This window comes from Arachis hypogaea, chromosome 17, assembly GCF_003086295.3.
Source record: "Arachis hypogaea cultivar Tifrunner chromosome 17, arahy.Tifrunner.gnm2.J5K5, whole genome shotgun sequence".
NCBI lineage: Eukaryota > Viridiplantae > Streptophyta > Magnoliopsida > Fabales > Fabaceae > Arachis > Arachis hypogaea.
This window is the reverse complement of record NC_092052.1, coordinates 99,282,421-99,301,095: the sequence shown is the minus strand read 5'-3', so window position 1 is coordinate 99,301,095 and position 18,675 is coordinate 99,282,421. Positions and strand designations below refer to the sequence as shown.

The following is an 18,675-nucleotide window of genomic DNA, read 5'->3' as shown; positions in this document are numbered from 1 at the left end:
ATTGATTCGTTGAGGAGGGTAAAATCTTGCTAAGAATTTGTTCACCACGTCTTCCCAAGTTGTCAAGCTTTCCCTTGGGAAAGATTCCAGCCACTTGGCTGCTTTGTCCCTAAGTGAGAATGGAAATAGGAGCAGTCTATAGGCGTCAGGGTGAACACCATTAGACTTTACTGTGTCACATATTCTCAGGAAGGTGGTCAAATGTTGATTGGGGTCTTCTTGAACACCTCCTCCGAACGAACAGTTGTTCTGAACAAGGGTGATGAGTTGTGGTTTAAATTCAAAGTTGTTGGCATGGATTGTTGGATTTTGGATGCTACTTCCACAATTGCCTGGGTTTGGATTGATGTAAGAGCCCAAAACTCTTCTATCCTCCCCAGCATGATTTGCTCTACCTCCTCCCCCATGGTTGTGATCCTCTTCTTCATGATGGTTTTCCATGTTGTCTTCCATTGTTTCAAAGAATTCCTCTTCTTCCTCAGCACCAACCACTTTCTTTCCTCTTGCCTCCCTCCTTAATCTAAGGAAGGTCCTCTCAGGTTCAGAATCGAAGGAAGTTGAAGCCCCCCTTCTTCTCCCTGTCATACAACCATCAAGTGCAAGCAAGAAAAGATAGGTGCAGAAAGTATTTGTGTCAGAATTACTGTTAGTTGTGGGTGATGCAATATATCAAACAGTTAGTGGGTTAGCAAACAGAATTGAAAATAACAAAGAAAAACAAAAGAGTAGAGGGGGAAGGGAAGGAGTTTAACTAAAACAAAAAGTAAATCACTCAAACAGAAAATGAAATTCACAAAAATAAAAATGCTCAATCTAGTGATCTTCCAATTTAATCATTGTTGATGCACAATCAATCCCCGGCAACGGCGCCATAAACTTGATGCGCGGAAAACTTGTCTCTCAACAAATCTCCCTTCGGCAAGTGTACCGAATTTGTCATCAAGTAAAAACTCACAATAGAGTGAGGTCGAATCCCACAGGGATTGATTGATCAAGCAACTTTAATTAGAAGAATGTTCTAGTTGAGCAAATCCAGAATTTGGGTTGAGAGTTATAGAAAATAAAATGGCGGGAATGTAAATAACAGAAAAGTAAATGCTAGAATTAAAGGACTGGAAGTAAATGACTGGAAATAAATTGCAGAATTGTAAATGGGAATGGGGGATTTTCTCATAAAAGTAAATGGCAGAAATTAAAGAGAATGGGTAAGATCAGAGATGGGGAGTTCATTGGGCTTAGGAGATGTTGCAATTCTCTGGATCAAGTTCATTTTCATCTCTTCCTCAATCAATGCACTCATTGATCTCCTTGGCATTCTTAAGTGATTGAATTACAATTTCTTGTAATTCAATCTCTCAAATCTTGATCAATAGCCAATTCCTTGGTCAATTGCTCATGAGAAGAGATGAAGTATGGTCACTGATTATACCACATGAATTTCCCAAATCAAGTATTGAGAGGGTTATAGTCACATACCCATCCAAACCCAATTTGGTCCAGCATGAGAAAGCAATTCTAGCTTGATCTCTTCATTCCTCTTTCAAGGTTCAAAAGAGATCCAAGTTTGAATAGCTTCTCTTCCAAGATAACTACTCAATTGGATGAAGATCGAAAGCTTTCAAGTAAAATCAAGAGAAAAGATAGAAGAAGAATAATGAAAATTAGTATTGATCCATCAAATTACAACAGAGCTCCCTAACCCAATGAAAGGGGTTTAGTTGTTCATAGCTCTAGAAAATGAAAATAAAGATGGAGAATACATCATAGAACTAGAAATTGGAGAGAAAGTAAAATACAGAGAGTAATTCCCTTTTTCCAACTTCCAGAACTCCTTTAACAATTCAAAGCTACTCCTATATATACTACTCTTCTCAGCTTCTAGTTTTCTCTTCAAGTCTTGGGCCTTTGGATCTTGAGTTTGAAGCAGTTCTTTTCTTCATTTGGGCTTGGCTTTACTTGCAGAGAGAAAGTGCTAAGTGGGTAGAGACTTTAGCTCAGGGCGTTAGGGGTGTTAACATTTAGTGAAAGTATAAGTTCGAGAACGTTAGTGACACTTAACATTTTTACTAACATTCCAATGTACCCCTTTGCCTCACGTTAGAGCCCACGTTAACTAGGTTAACGTGGCTTTTAACGTGGCCTTGCCAACACTCGAGAATGTTACTGACACTCAACATTGTCACTAACATTCCAGTGTGCCCCTTTTTGCTTCACGTTAAAGCCCACGTTAACTAGGTTAACGTGGCTTCTAACGTGGCCTTTCCAAACTTCGAGAACGTTAGTGACACTCAACATCGTCACTAACGTTCCAATGTGCCCCTAGATCTCACGTTAGAGTCCACGTTAACTAGGTTAACGTGGCTTCTAACGTGGCCATTCTTAGCCATCCCAACGTTAGTGACAATGTTGAGTGTCACTAACGTTGGCTCATCATTCATTCCTCATTGTTAGCTTCCACGTTAACTAAGTTAATGTGGAAGTTAACGTGGCTCCTTGGGGGTTGTGTGGTTGCTTCCAACGTTAGTGACGATGTTGAGTGTCACTAACGTTGTCGACAACTCTCACTTCTTACGTTAGCTCCCACGTTAACTAAGTTTACGTGGAAGTTAACGTTGTGTGTTGCATCCTTAGGCCAACGTTAGTGACAATGTTGAATGTCACTAACATTGGCTTCTCTTCCCCCTTTAACGTTAGAGGCCACGTTAACTAGGTTAACGTGGGCTCTAACGTAGCCACTCATGAGTGTTTGCCAACGTTAGTGACAATGTTAAGTGTCACTAACATTGGCTCAACTTCCCTTCTCCATGTTAGAGTGCACGTTAACTTAGTTAACGTGACTCTTAACGTGGGCAATGATGGATTTGAGAGTGTTATTGGCAATCACTTTTCTCATTAACCTTGCAAGTTACCTCCCTTTCCTTGCTTCCTTTGGTCCTGAAATCAAGCAACAGAGTGCATCAAAGTTCTAGTCCAAGTCATGGGTAATGCAGCATACAATTTGTCACTAAATTCATGCAAAATCCTCATGAAATAATGTAAAATGCACAATGTATGCTTGAATCAAGGTGTAGGTGAATATCTACCCAAAACTAGCTTATTTCCTAAAGAAATACATGAAACTGCCCTAAAAACAGTAAAGAAAAGGTCAGTGAAACTGGCCAAGATGCCCTGGCATCAATAACCGAGTATTTAAACCTCGGGTCGTCTTCTCAAGGAATTGCAGGGAGGTATGTTCTTATTCTTGGTTATGGAAAAAGGTATGTTTTGGGGTTTTATTAATGTATAAGATAAAAAGCAACAATAGTAAATGGCAGAAGGAATAAAATAATAACAATAAAAATAAAATCTTGGCAAGGTATTCGAATTGGAATTCCTATCCTAGTTATCCTTATCAAGTGTGAAGAGAATTAGATTTTAATCCGACTTGGTCAGCCTTTATTAAATAAAGGAAGGTTAAGTGGACTGATTAGCTTGATTCTCAAGTCCTAGTCAACTCCTGTGGAGAGACTAGTGTTAGAACAATCCTAGCTAAAGCAAAATCTGCCAATTTCAATCACTTGCTGAGTTTGATAACTCAAGTACTACCAATCACTTGACCAAAGCTAAAAAGGGAGAAAAATATCTAAATTAAATTAAAAGCATCAATATAAGCAAAGCAATCTTAAATCTGAAAATACCTCGAATTGCATTAACAAAAGAAATTAAATCTGGCATAGATGTTCATAAATTAAATTGAGAAAATAAATAAATAAAAATAAAGAACCTGGGATTGAGAGTCACTCCTAAAACTAAGAGAAATCCTAAATCCTAATCCTTAGAGAGAAGAGAGAACCTCTCTCTCTAAAAACTACATCGACTCCTAAAATTGTAAAAATGAGAGCCCCTCATGAATGGATGCAGTCCCACACTTTATAACCTCTGGTCTATGCTGTCTGTACTTGGATCTGGGCCAAAAAGGGCTTCAGAAATCGCTGGGGGCGTATTCTGTAAATTCTGATACGTGGCCTCTGTCACGCGTCTGCGTGGGTCACGCGTCCGCGTGGGTCACGCGGTCGCGTCATTCGGAGCTTTTCCTTGCCACGCGGTCGCGTCAGTCACGCGTCTGCGTCGTATGCGTTCTGCTTATGTCGTGCGGTCGCGTCAGTCATGCGACCGCGTCGCTACATCTTCGCTTCTGGCACGTGATCGCGTCGTCCATGCGATCGCGTGAATACCAATTTCCTCTAAAGCTCCGTTTTGCTTTCTCCTTCCATTTTTGTATGTTTCCTTTTCCATCCTTTAAGTCATTCTGCCTTAGAAAATCTGAAACTACTCAACATACTAATCACGGCATCGAATGGAAATAAAGGTAATTAAAATAATAAATTTTTAAAGCTTAGGAAACATGTTTTTCACAATATGACATAATAAGGAAGGGAAAGTAAAACCATGCAGTTAATATGAATAAGTAGGTGGAGGATTGAATAAATCACTCAAATTAAGCACAAAAGAACTCATGAAATATGGGTTTATCAACCTCCCCACACTTAAACACTAGCATGTCCTCATGCTAAGCTCAAGAGAAGCTATAAAGATGAAGAGGAATGGTATGAAATGCAACCTATGAATGCAACTACATGCTAAATGCTTTTACTTACTTGGTTAAGAGTAAATAAGTTCTCCAAGACAAATACAAACCAATTTTTACTAATTCAAATCAGACAATAAAAAGCAAGTGAACTTGTAAGAAGACAGCTCATGAAAGCAGGGAACATAGAATTTAAGCGTTGAACCCTTACTGGAAGTGTATATCACTCTAATCTCTCAAGTGTATAAGGTTATTCACTCTACTCTTCTCTTGTCATGCTTTCTAAATCTTGTTCTTCATCTAACCAATCAACAAAAATTTAATGTACCAATGCAAACATCATGAGGTCTTTTCAAGGTTGTAATGGGGCTAAAGTAAGGGTGAGGGTATATATATATAAGGCTAAGTGAGCTAACAAAGTGAATCCTTGATTAGTCTAAGATCCACCTAACATATACATACTTTATATAATTTAAAAATACTTTACCTAGCTACCCAAAATTTTTCCACTTTTGTATTACATGCTCATGTATCAAACTTATTTTTGAATTTTGTCCCATGTGCATTGATTATTTTATTTTGCATTTGGGGTATTTTTTTCATTTTTCTTTTCTTCTTTTTTTTTGTATCCCCTTATTTAATTACTTAATATATTTTTCTTCAATGCACATGGTAATTTAATTATTTTGATTTCACATGAGCATACTTCCCAAATTTTCAAATAACTTATTCAATTTAATTCCCTACTTTTTCATATCATCCCATGTTCCCATAAAATTTCCCACACTTAAATTTTACACAATATCTATCTTAAGCTAACCAAGGATTCAACTTGGGATTCTTATTTTATTTTTCTGCTTAAGGCTAGTAATGTGGTTATAAAACAGAAGGGATTTAAAAGCTCAAGGGAGCTAACAAGGGTGATGTAAAAGGTAGGCTAATTTTAGGATAAGTGAGCTAAAATCAAACAATGGCCTCAATCATATGCAAGCATGTAAATACACTAAATATTGGACATATAGAATGGAACAAAAAAATAGATTACAATCATAGAGAAGGAAACACACAGGAATAAAATATTTATGGTTAAATAATGTAACCATATAAATAAGCTCAAATCTCACAGGTTGTGTGTTTTTTGGCTTAAAAACCATGTTCCAAATACAACTTCAAACAAGTTTTAACATAAATTTTTTTTTCAAATTAGTGAAATGCTATAAAATTTCTTGAAAAAGAAAATATTACTTCAACCAAGTAGTAACTAGATGCATAAAATCAAATAAACATTCAATTAAATATGCAAATGCAACAACTAACAAGAAAAAAAATAAAACATTGGTGTTTGAGATAGGAAGGTACTAACCCATGGAGATCGGTATCGACCTCCCCACACTTAAAGATTGCACCGTCCTCGGTGCATGCTGAGATTTGCAAGTGGACGGGGGTTGTGGTTCCTCAGCTGGGCTTTTTTTTGTTCCTTTCCTTGCCGGTAGTTTGGGAGTAGCTTTCTCTTTACCCTTCTTGGTGGCCATCCTGAAAAGGGAAAAAGAAAGTGATTTTTAAAGCTAAGGGTTAGAGCAAGGACGAGAGCGGGAAAGGTGGTAATCAATGCACAATAAAGAAGAATGACGTTAACACATGCTCATGAGTACATGTGAAAAGTCATCAATGGAAAATAGCTAGTGCATATGATGACAAGTGAATGCAAGGTGTTTATTGGCATGCAGGCAAAGGCATGAGTAGCATAGATCAAGCATTCAATGTCCAAGTTAGATTACCAAGTCTTTCAAACTAGCAACATATTTGTAATGACAATTATATTGAATGAATATGATATGAAAAAGGGTTTTGTGAAAAGCAGGCATTCAGAGTAGTAGGATAAAAGATACTGAAAAGTAGTGCACAATGCCATACGGGCGTTTTCACAAACACATAGCATGCATGGTAAATAATCTAATGAAAATAATAAATTGAACATGCAAGCAACTCTTTAAAAAAAATAAATATATATAATTGTCAAATAATTCCTCTAATAATCCACAAGTAAAATATAGAAATAATGACCCAAATAAATTTCTAACAACAATGAAAATAATGCAATGAATGAAAGTATGCAAATAAGTCAAAATAAAATAAAAAGAAAAATAAGAAGAATGAGAAGGGAAAGAAGATAAGAAAGGAAGAAGAAGGAAATAAGAAAAGATAAGAAAAATAAGGATTAGAGGAGAAAAGATAAGAAAATTGGCTGATCTGGATATTCTGTGTGCCGCTTGTGACGCGGACGCGTGAGTGGCGCGGTCGCGTGGTGCGTGATAAGGTCAGGTGACGCGGTCGCGTAACTCTCTGTTCGAAACTCTTTTCGCAAAAATTTTGGGTGACGCGATCGCGTGGTTGACGCGATCGCGTGGATGACCTTTTTCTTAAAATGATGCGGCCGCGTGGGGCATGCGGTCGCGTGGTAGGGCTTGGGCTTCCAGCACGAGTCCAGCCCAATTCTAGCTCAACTTTCGGCCATACACCTTCTTACGTCGAAATCCAGGGCCACGCGGTCGCGTGGGTGACGCGGACGCGTGGGGAAGCCATTTTGCAAATGACGCGGCCGCATCAGCGACGCGGTCGCGTGGGACGATTTGTGCCCTTGGCACGCCTCCAGCCCTGTTCCTGCATAACTCTCTGTTCAATTTCTTTTCCCCCTAACGCACTGGTGACGCGGACGCGTCAGCGATGCTGCCGCGTCACGTGCATGCTTTTTTTTTTTGTAATCTGAAAAATGGAGAATGCAGTGTTAATATAAATGTGATGCAAAACTCCAGGTTCAATATGACAAAATAAAATAAAATTCAAAAACAAACAAAACTAAATAAAATTAAAATTGAGAAAGGAATGATTATACCATGGTGGGTTGTCTCCCACCCAGCACTTTTAGTTATAGTCCTTAAGTTGGACATTTGGGGAATCCTTTGTTATGGTGGCTTGTGCTTGAACTCATCCAGGAATCTCCACCAATGTTTATGATTCCAATGTCCTCCGGGATCCCAAACTAGGTGCAAAAAGCCTTCAAGTAAGTTAAAGCATGTGACAAGGCCCCAAGAGTGGTGATTGGTAGAATGGATTCCGGGGTCCCAGACCTTGCTTTTGCACCCGTCTTTTAGTTGAGCAATATTGTTCCATCCGGGTGGCAAGCAGTCTGAATTCTCAAGTAAGCGGCCAAACAACTTCCTAGACCCATTCAGTTGAGCTCTATACCAACCTTTACTCTTAAACTTAAAGCTTCCAACCATGATGAACCTTGCAGGACAATTCTTACCACTGGCCATCTTCCTCTTACTCTTAATGTCACAAAGAGCTCTAAGTTGACCATCCGTCTCCAGTAGCCCATATTCAAGTGGAATTAGAAAGCTAAGGGATATGAATTTTACCCACTTGAATGTTGTGAAGGATGATGGCAACTTAGGGGGAGGTGTTCTTAATGAAATTGCAAGCTTCACTCCCTTATGCTCTTCTCTGATAATTACCACCTCTTTGCAAGCTTCTTCAATTTCAACCTCTTCCTCTTGGTAGCTTTCTTCCAATTCAATCTTTTCCAAGGGCATGGGAGGTTGTGCTTCTTCTTCTTGAATCTCCATCTCTTGATCAACCTCTTCCAAGTCTTCAACTGTGATATGCCTTGGAGGTTGTACACCCTCCTTAGCATCAATTTCAAACGTCTTGGAAGGGGGTTCTATGACTGGACTTTCCCATAGAGGTTCTGCATCTCCTAAGTCTTCAACCACTTCTTCTTCTTCAATAATTCCGGCTTCCTCTACTTGTTCCAATACAAAGTCATGCTCCGTACTGTTCACTGGAGTTTCTAGTATCTCCTTCATACTACGTTCTTCATTAGATTGTCCACATGAAATCATGGTGGTTCCTTGAGTGTCCGAACATCGGGAAGCTAATTGACTCATTATTGCTTGCCCCAATTGATGAATGGTTGCCTGAAATCGATCCACTGTTTCTTTTAGCCGAACCTCTGCTTCTCGGGTTGCCGGATTTGGACAGGACACATAGAGAAGTGGTGGTGGTTGGGAGTGAGTGGTTTGAAATTGGGGTAGTTCTATATATGGTTCATATGGCTCATAAGGTGGTTGGTATGGTGGTTGAGGGTTAGGGTCATATGGAGGTGAATGGTGGTAGTTAGCTTGTGAGTGTGGTAGTTCAAAGTTGTGTTGAGGAAAGGGTTCATAGGCATATGGTGGTGGTTGTTGATAGTCCATTGGAGGTGGTTGTTGCCATAAGGGTTGATCAAATCCTTGTGGCTCCTCCCATCTTTGATTGTTCCAACCTTGATGCCTGTTCTCATTGTAATTTCTTCTTCCTGCAACATTATTGTAACCATACTCATAGCCAAAGGGGTGAGAGTTCATAGTAGCAAATAAAAATTAAAAACAAAAATAAAAATAAATTTAAATTAAAAGGTTATTTAAATTTTGAATTTTGAAAATTAAATTTTGAAATTTTGAATTTTAAATTTTTGAAATTTGAATTTTTGAAATTTGAAATTTGAAAATTTTTAAATTTGAATTTTGAAATTTTTTTTTAAACTTGAATTTTTGAAATTTGATTTTTGAAATAAGATAAGATAAAATAATTTTTTTTTAAAAATAAAAACCAATAACCTCTTAATTTAAGAAAAAGCAAAAATAAAAAAAAAACAAAAACAAAAACAAATAAACAAGCAAAAACAAAAAAAATATTTACAATAACCAATAATAAGGCACACGTTTGCAATTCCCCGGCAACGGTTTCATTTTGATGAGAGGACTTTTGCGTGGTCTAGAAATTTGCGGATAAATCCTCGTTGCAAGTATAGTTTCTAAACCTTCAAAAGTCCTTTCATACAAATGTTTGGTTGTCACAAGTAACAAACCCCTTTGAAATTGATAACCGAGTATTTAAACCTCGGGTCGTCTTCTCAAGGAATTGCAGGGAGGTATGTTCTTATTATTGGTGATGGAAAAAAGGTATGTTTTGGGGTTTTATTAATGTATAAGATAAAAAGCAACAGTAATAAATGGCAGAGGGAATAAAATAATAACAATAAAAATAAACTTTTGGCAAGGTATTAGAATTGGAATTCCTATCCTAGTTATCCTTATCAAGTGTGAAGAGAATTGGATTTTAATCCCACTTGGTCAGCCTTTATTAAACAAAGGAAGGTTAAGTAGACTGATTAGCTTGATTCTCAAGTCCTAGTCAACTCCTGTGGAGAGACTAGTGTTAGAACAATCCTAGCTAAAGCAAAATCTGCCAATTTCAATCACTTGCTGAGTTTGATAACTCAAGTACTACCAATCACTTGACCAAAGCCAAAAAGGGAGAAAAATATCTACTTGAATGAAAATAATTTGGATACACAAAGAGCAGTAATAAATTAAAGAGAGCAATCATATGTCTGAAAATACCTCGAATTGCATTAACAAAAGAAATTAAATCTGGCATAGATGTTCATAAATTAAATTGAGAAAATAAATAAATAAAAATAAAGAACCTGGGATTGAGAGTCACTCCTAAAACTAAGAGAAATCCTAAATCCTAATTCTAAGAGAGAGGAGAGAACCTCTCTCTCTAAAAACTACATCTACTCCTAAAATTGTAAAAATGAGAGCCCCTCATGAATGGATGCAGTCCCCCACTTTATAACCTCTGGTCTATGCTGTCTGTACTTGGATCTAGGCCAAAAAGGGCTTCAGAAATCGCTGGGGGCATATTCTGTAAATTCTGATACGTGCCCTCTGTCACGCGTCCGCGTGGGTCACGCGATCGCGTCATTCGGATCTTTTCCTTGCCACGCGGTCGCGTCAGTCATGCAGCCGCGTCGTTGCATCTTTGCTTCTGGCACGCGATCGCGTCGTCCATGCGATCGCGTGAATACCAGTTTCCTCCAAAGCTCCGTTTTGCTTTCTCTTTCCATTTTTGTATGTTTCCTTTTCCATCCTTTAAGTCATTCTACCTTAGAAAATCTGAAACTACTCAACACACTAATCATGGCATCGAATGGAAATAAAGGTAATTAAAATAATAAATTTTTAAAGCTTAGGAAACATGTTTTTCACAATATGACATAATAAGGAAGGGAAAGTAAAACCATGCAGTTAATATGAATAAGTAGGTGGAGGATTGAATAAATCACTCAAATTAAGCACAAAAGAACTCATGAAATATGGGTTTATCACCTATTCAATATTTTTTTTTGTACCTTTTTATTACTTTTACTATGGTTAATTTTTTATTGCCTACTTGCTGCCAGCTACTCGAAGAATTTGTGTTGAAAATTGTCTTTCCAACAAATACAAGGTGTAGAATGTCCATTCTTGAATTCACTGCCAATATTCAATTGAATAAAACTAATACGCAAGTTAAGTTAATATTTTGGTCTTTAATTTGAAATGTTTTGGTAGAATATATAGCATTGTAGTCTTATTGTTTTATATATTGGGATTAGTGAACAAAATTAAACATTGATATATTACCTTTTTACAATTATGAAAACGGTGAATTCGTGGTGTTTAATTTGAGGTTTCCATTGGTCAGTTTATATAATTATGAAAACAGGCTGAATTAGTAGTGGCCTAGTGGGTTTATACTATCTCAAGGCCCACACCACCGTCAAGCCTCGAAGCGGTTAAGGTAATAAAGTAAATTCCAAAACTTCCTCACATGAGCCCCAGTTGCGCGCACAATCCTCCCACAGCTGAACCCTTGTTTTCACTCTCCCCGTGGTTGGTTTTGAGTAGCGTGGTTATCGTTGGTGCTCCCTTGCCTCCCTCGTGGTCGTCAGTCACATCCTCTTCCACCCGGTCGTCGTGCTCGTTGAGGTAACAAGTTCCAGCTCTTTCATGCTCATAGTTATGTTGCTCATATTGGGTCAGTTATCTATGTTGTGAGCTGAGCATTTTTAGTTGAGTTCGTGCACTATGTATCAATGCTATTAGGAAGAAACCACATTACCTGACATCTACTGGCCAGAAGTACAAATTAAATGAGATGCTGACCTGTTCTAATTGCATGCAATCAATCTGTTTTTTTTTAATTAACTTAACTTTACCTTTCCTTCTATGTGGGTATGAACATTCACAGATGAAATATAAGTCGTTTGGGGGTTGCATGTTCTAGTCTTCAATGTAACTGTAAAAAAGGGTGCAAGAATATGGCCACTGATAGTTCCTTCTAATTTCTAAGTTAATTATATTAAGTAAAAAAACATTCTCTTGATTAAAAAAAAACTGCGATTGGCACAACTGCTATGAATATGAACATTGATAACGGGAATGGTGAATCTAATGGAGTAGATATTGTTCATGCAAATCTGGAAATATTAACTTTAGTCATATTTTCTTAATTAATTCTGTTAGGATTATTAATGATGGATGCTAATTTTAACCATGATTTCTTAATTTATTCTGGTAATGATTATTAATGATGGATGTTAATTTTAATCATAGTACGTTAATTAAAAATATTTGGAATTTAATACACCTGTGATAAATAGGAATATTAAAAATGGTAATTTTAATCATAGTACCTTAATTAATAATTCTGTATATAAGGTATCATTTCTGTACAGAAAATCCTATGGCTTTATTAGTGTCCTCGTCCATTAACAGCTTTCCCCATGAAATTTCATTAGATTCTTCTAATTTACATGTATTTAGATCATTTGGAAAAAATAGATTCTATTTATATAATCACTATATGTACATATATAGATTGGTTTTTAATATGTTGTTACATAGTTAAAATGTGAGTAATGCTATTTGTTGGTTAATTACTCTATTCTTCCATGAGGAATTAATTTTTTTTTGGCATGATACATGTGTTTTTACTAGGATTGTAAGATGCCCAGGAAAGCTCGCTTCAAGAAAGGCACAAGAGTGGAGCCACCGCATCAGCAGCCTCCAGCTGCACCTCCTGTGTCTTCACCATCCGATGACGATGACTGGCTCATCCCTCCACCCCCAGTAATGGTGGTGTCTCCACAGCGGCTATTCTGCAACCCTTTCGTCCGCCCAGGAGCGAACCAAGACCTGAGCCACAGGCCGCTAACGGTTCACGAGTGACGGAACCGTGCAATAAAGCCATTGACCCGGAGGCGTACGAGGTAGATTCGTTTGAGGAACACATTGACAGGATGTTTGCTGCTTCTGATGCTGCAAAGCGCAAATGACGAAAGACTACTGAGTTTTGGGATGTTGATCTCATTGGTAACAAGTGTTGAACTTAAAATCTTTTTAATTGATCAGCTTATGATTTTGTTATGCTCCTTACATGTGGGACACATTGAGCACATAAATTACATTTTTTCTTCTTTATTGTTAGATTCTGAAGGAATAATCAAGCAAGCTAAAATGAGTTTGAGAGAGGCTATAGAGCGGTCTCTTAATGGTAGCAAGATCATCCTGAGGTTCAATGAGGAACTGCAGGCAGTCGGAGATAGAGCTGGCCTGTTGAGTGGCATTCTAGGAGCGCTGGGTTCTGATTACAGCAAATTTCCTATCTGTGAAAAGAGTTGGTTAAAGGTGCGGGGCAAAGACAGGGTTTATGATGATTGTATAAAGGTAATGACTTTTGGCATTGTTTAATCATATCAAACATTCAACTTGTAATTACTTACAGCTGGACATTGTCGTCGCAGGAGATGTTCCACTTCCAGGATAGCAGTGGTTTAATCAAGAAATTATTTTTGAAACAAATGGGGAAGTCTTGGAAGGACACAAGGGGGAGGCTGTTTGACTCGCATTACAAACCAACAAGGACACTTGAGCAGAATCTTGAGCAGCACCCGGAGGGAATTCCTAGAGAGCATTGGAAGTGGTTCATTGAGTATCATAATGATCCTGCAACAAAGGTACCCCATTCATTTAATACATATACTTTTTTAAAAAATGAATTTCCTTGAAATCAAAAAATGTAATCCGTTTGTTTTGTTGATATGATTTGGTATAAATAAATAGATTTTATTCCGATTGAGCTGAATTTGAACCATGTTGATTAGTATACATGATTAATTCACTTTAATACATCAATTCCCAGCATAGGTTGTTTGACTAAGATCTTAATATATACATGCATGATGCTGAGATTGGTGTACACCATTCTTCCTTATTAGAACCTTATTTGTTGTAGGTTACCATATAAGACAATTAATTTAATTTGAGTACCCCTATTATTATAATTTATGCTATATGATTGTTATTGGACTATCTCACAGGGGCTGCTAAATATTTTTTCCGTTAGTTATGGTATGAGTTATGGCTGGCATTTGCATATTAGAAATAAAATAATATTGTTAACTTTTTATATGTAAATAGGGACTGCATCCGTATAACTATTCTTTTTGTTAAAGCAATACTTAAATTTAGATTACGTACAGTTTATTCAAATTACACACTAGTATACTTAATGCCCCATTATTTTGAGTCTCTTGCAACGTAGCATATATGTATACTATACTAAGCAAGTTTTAGTACTTCATTGAATTCAAGCTTACTGTTGATTTTTAATAGGCGAAGTGCAAGCAAAATGCGCTGAATCGAAAGAAGCAACTTTACATGCACACTGGCGGATCTAAAAGCTTGGCAAGGGCTAGGGAAGAAGAGGTAATATAAACTTGTAATAGAGAATAAGTAGCTTTTTTAGTGTTGATTTATTCATAGAGTAAACAATGTTAGAAGTATTGAAAAAATTTATAAAAGTGAAATTCATGGGATAAATTTTATTCTCACAGTCACAACTACAAGGAAGGACTGTTGGTAGGGGAGAAGTATGGATCCTAAAGCACAAAAGATCTGATGGTAGCTATATACATGAAGAAGCTCGGAGGATTGGTGTAAGTACACTTAGTCATATATGTTGTAACATGTTGGGTTTAGCAATTAAAATGTCTTGAGTCTGCTATTAGCCTGGTGTGATTGTGTAATTATGTTTATGCCTACAGGAAAAAATATCTGAGCTTGAGCAATTAGATGAATCTACAAGAATATTGTCAGAGAATGATTCCCTTGCCCAAGCTCTGGGCAAAGAGCACCCGGGTAGAGTGCGTGGGATGGGACACGGGCCGACACTAAGTCAACTCTTCCGTCCGAGTTCACAGCCGCCGGTGGATAGAGCTCAAGTAGAAGAGACCCAAAGGATGCTGTGTGAACTACAAGCGGAGGTGACGACCGAAAAATTGAAGAGGAAAGCAATTGAGGATGAATTAGCAGTAGAGAAGACGAAGAGGTAGGAAATAGAAAGTGTGCTGAGTTATCTGATCCAATAGCAATGTGAGGAACTGCCTCCAGACATCGCTGCACGGATGAATTCTTTGGACAGACATGAAGGAACATAGATATTAGGATTTATGTGATACTTAGATTTTCAGTACATGTTTTGTTTATGTTAAATATGGGGCATTAAGTATTAGCTAAGTACTTTACCTTTTTGGATGACTATTGAAATACGTTATTGACATTATTAAAATAGACATGTTAGATTGCTTTACAGTTAACTATTAATGAGTTTTTTTTTCCATAGTGCAGCATTTTATAAAAAAAAGTTTAATATTCTTTAATTAAGAAAGATGGGAAAAAATATATAAAATATAAAAAATAACAAAAATTAAGTAATGTTAAGATTCTTTAAAATAAAATTAGTTTAGAAAAAAAAGGGCCAGGTTTGTAAAATTACGCAAAAAAAAAATAATAAGTCGGAATAGCGGCGGTTTCAACCCGCGGGGAATAAAATATTTAAAAAACGAAGCCTCAAATAGCGTCGGTTCTAAAACCGCCGCAAATCAATTTCATTAAATACGATCCTTAAAACTACGGCGGTTATAAACCGCCACTAAGGTGTTTGACGCAAAACCGCTGATTTGCGGCGGTTATGCCAGCGGTTGCTGGTAACCGCCGCAAAATATAACTCCCGCGCCCTTATGCACTGCGGATGTTGCTCCGCTGGCAATCTGTTTAGCGGCGGTTCAAAACCGCCGTAATTCGGCAAATAAACCGCCGCCATTCACCGCTAGTCCTGTAGTGTCTAGCCAAGCTGAGTCACAATTTGAAAATGTTCACCTAGTTATGTGTCTGTGGCATTTATGTATCCGGTGGTAATACTGGAAAACAAAATGCTTAGGGTCACGGCCAAGACTCATAAAGTAGCTGTGTTCAAGAATCAACACACTGAACTAGGAGAATCAATAACACTATCTGAATTCTGAGTTCCTATGGATGTCAATCATTCTGAACTTCAAAGGATAAAGTGAGATGCCAAAACTGTTTAGAAGCAAAAAGGCTACAAGTCCCGCTCATCTAATCAAAACTAATCTTCATTGATATTTTTGAGATTTATTGTATTTTCTCTTCTTTTTATCCTATTTTGTTTTTAGTTGCTTGAGGACAAGCAACAATTTAAGTTTGGTGTTGTGATGAGCGGATAATTTATACCCTTTTTGGCATTGTTTTTACATAGTTTTTAGTATGTTTTAGTTACTTTTTATTATATTTTTATTAGTTTTTATACAAAAATTACATTTCTGGACTTTACTATGAGTTTGTGTATTTTCTTGTAATTTCAGGTATTTTCTGGCTGAAATTGAGGGACCTGAGCAAAAATCTGATTTAGAGGCTGAAAAAGGACTGCAATTGCTGTTGGATTCTGATCCTCCTGCACTCGAAATGGATTTTCTGGAGCTACAAAAGCCCAATTGGCACGTTCTCAATTGCGTTGAAAAGTAGACATCCTGGGCTTTCCAAAAATATATAATAGTCTATACTTTACTCGAGATTTTATGGCCCAAAATGGCGTCCAAAGCCAGCCTAAAACTTCCTGGCGTAAAACGCCCAAACTGGCACCAGATTGGAGTTAAACGCCCAAACTGGCACCAAAGCTGGCGTTTAACTCCAAGAATAGCCTTTGCACGAAAAAGTTTCAATGTTCAGCCCTAGAACACACCAAGTGGGCCCCAGAAGTGGATTTCTGCACTATCTGCACTTAGTTATTCATTTTCTGTAAACCTAAGTTACTAGTTTAGTATAAATAGCACTTTTTACTATTGTATTCATATCTTATGCTATCATAGACCATATTGTTCACATTTTGGAGGCTGGCCTCACAGTCATGCCTAGATTTCTTTTCACTTATGTATTTTCTACGGTGGAGTTTCTACACCCCATAGATTAAGGTGTGGAGCTCTGCTGTTCTTCATGAATTAATGCAAGTACTATTGTTTTTCTTTCAATTCACGCCTACTTCTTCTCCAAGATATACTCTCGTACTTAATTCAGTTAAGTCAGAATGAAGGGGTGACCCGTGACAATCACCCAATCTTCGTTACTCGCTTAGCCAAGATCTGCGTGCCTGACAACCACAAAGCGGTCTACATGATGTTCAATATAGTCATTGGACGACAGCTGGAGTATATTCTCTTGGATATCTAATACACGAACCGAGTCTGTGAGATTAGTATCTTCGTGGTATAGGCTAGAACCAATTGGCAGCCATTCCTGGGATCCGAAAAGTCTAAACCTTATCTGTGGTATTCCGAGTAGGATCCGGGAAGGGATGACTGTGAAGAGCTTCAAACCTGCGAATGTTGGGCGCAGTGACAGTGTGCAAAAGGATCAATGGATCCTATTCCGATGCTAGCGGGAACCGACAGGTGATTAGCCATGCGGTAGCTGTGCTTGGTATTTTTCATCCGAGACGAGAAATCTGACAGTTGATTAGCCGTACAGAAACCGCAGAGGACCATTTTCACTGAGAGGATCCTATAGCTTGCCATGGAAGGGAGCACGCATGGTTGGAAGAAGGCAATAGGAAAGCAGAGGTTCAGAAGCAATAAAGCATCTCTAGACGCTTATCTGAAATTTCCACCAATGAATTACATAAGTAACTTTATCTTATTTTATGTTTTATTTATATTTTAATTATCAAAACCCCATAACCATTTGAATCCGCCTGACTGAGATTTACAAGATGACCATAGCTTGCTTTTTAAGCCGACAATCTCCATGGGATCGATCCTTACTCACGTAAGGTTTATTACTTGGACGACCCAGTGCACTTGCTGGTTAGTTGTGCGGAGATATGAAAAGTGTGAATCACGATTTCTCACACCAACAACACACAAGAACACTCAAGTAGTTCACTCAATGCATATGATAAATGACTTTTCTATGCAGGCGATGAGCTCATGCATCGGTTGTCTACCCGCAACCCAACGTTACTTGGGGAAAACCTCAAATATGGTCTTTTTACTGTGTCAATTAGGTACAATTATCATCATGGGCGAACCCGTAAATTAGGATATCTTGGCATCACGGTAAGAGACAGGCTATCAATTTGGCGAACATTCCCACATTAGCAACCTTAGGTTATCAGTTAGGCGGGCACTTTTGCATTAGCTATTTGGCACAAGGCCCCTTCAACATACAATATGCTATCAGTTAGGCGGATATTCTCGCATTAGCAACCTTAAGCTATCAGTCAGGCGGGCACTTCCGCATTAGCAATTTGGCACAATGGCCCATTCAAACATACAATATTCAATTATCCTATCATTCCTTTTCTTTTTGTCATACCTCCGCATCACCAAATAATCAATCATACCTCTGCATCACCACGTAATTAATCATACCTCTGTATCACCACATATTCAATCATACCTCCACATCACCACATAATCTCTCACACTTCTGCATCACCATAAAGATACACTTTCCGTCATTCTTCAATCTTAATCTCAAAATGTTTAGTTTATAAGAATCCAAATTTCTTTAAACATTTAATCAAAATAAAATTCATTTTCTCAATAAACAGAACTCAAATCATAACTTAAAACAAAAATATTTTCTCAATTGATTAAACTTAAAACATAATACTTTTGTTGATAAATCGAAAATCAAATATTATGATTCTTAAATCAAATTTTCTTTAAAATAACGCTTTAAGTAAAGCCTCGGAGTTTTATAAAAATTTCTGCAGTATTTCTTCTAAAATTCGGGCTTTTTCACCCTTCAAGGGTCCTAATCAAATCATTTCTCAAAAATTCTGAATATCAAATCCTTTTCATTAATCAAACCATTTCTAAA

General features: G+C 37.5%; 1 protein-coding gene across 1 annotated transcript; it reads left to right on the top strand.

Annotated features, from left to right (window-relative positions):
• Positions 1-13,298: 13,298 nt before the first annotated feature.
• LOC112763550 (uncharacterized) lies at positions 13,299-14,831 on the top strand. The gene is made up of 4 exons (XM_025809193.1): positions 13,299-13,454; positions 14,113-14,205; positions 14,334-14,435; positions 14,544-14,831. Exons 1-4 carry the CDS (start codon positions 13,299-13,301, stop codon positions 14,829-14,831), a joined length of 639 nt encoding a protein of 212 aa, XP_025664978.1.
• Positions 14,832-18,675: the final 3,844 nt, after the last annotated feature.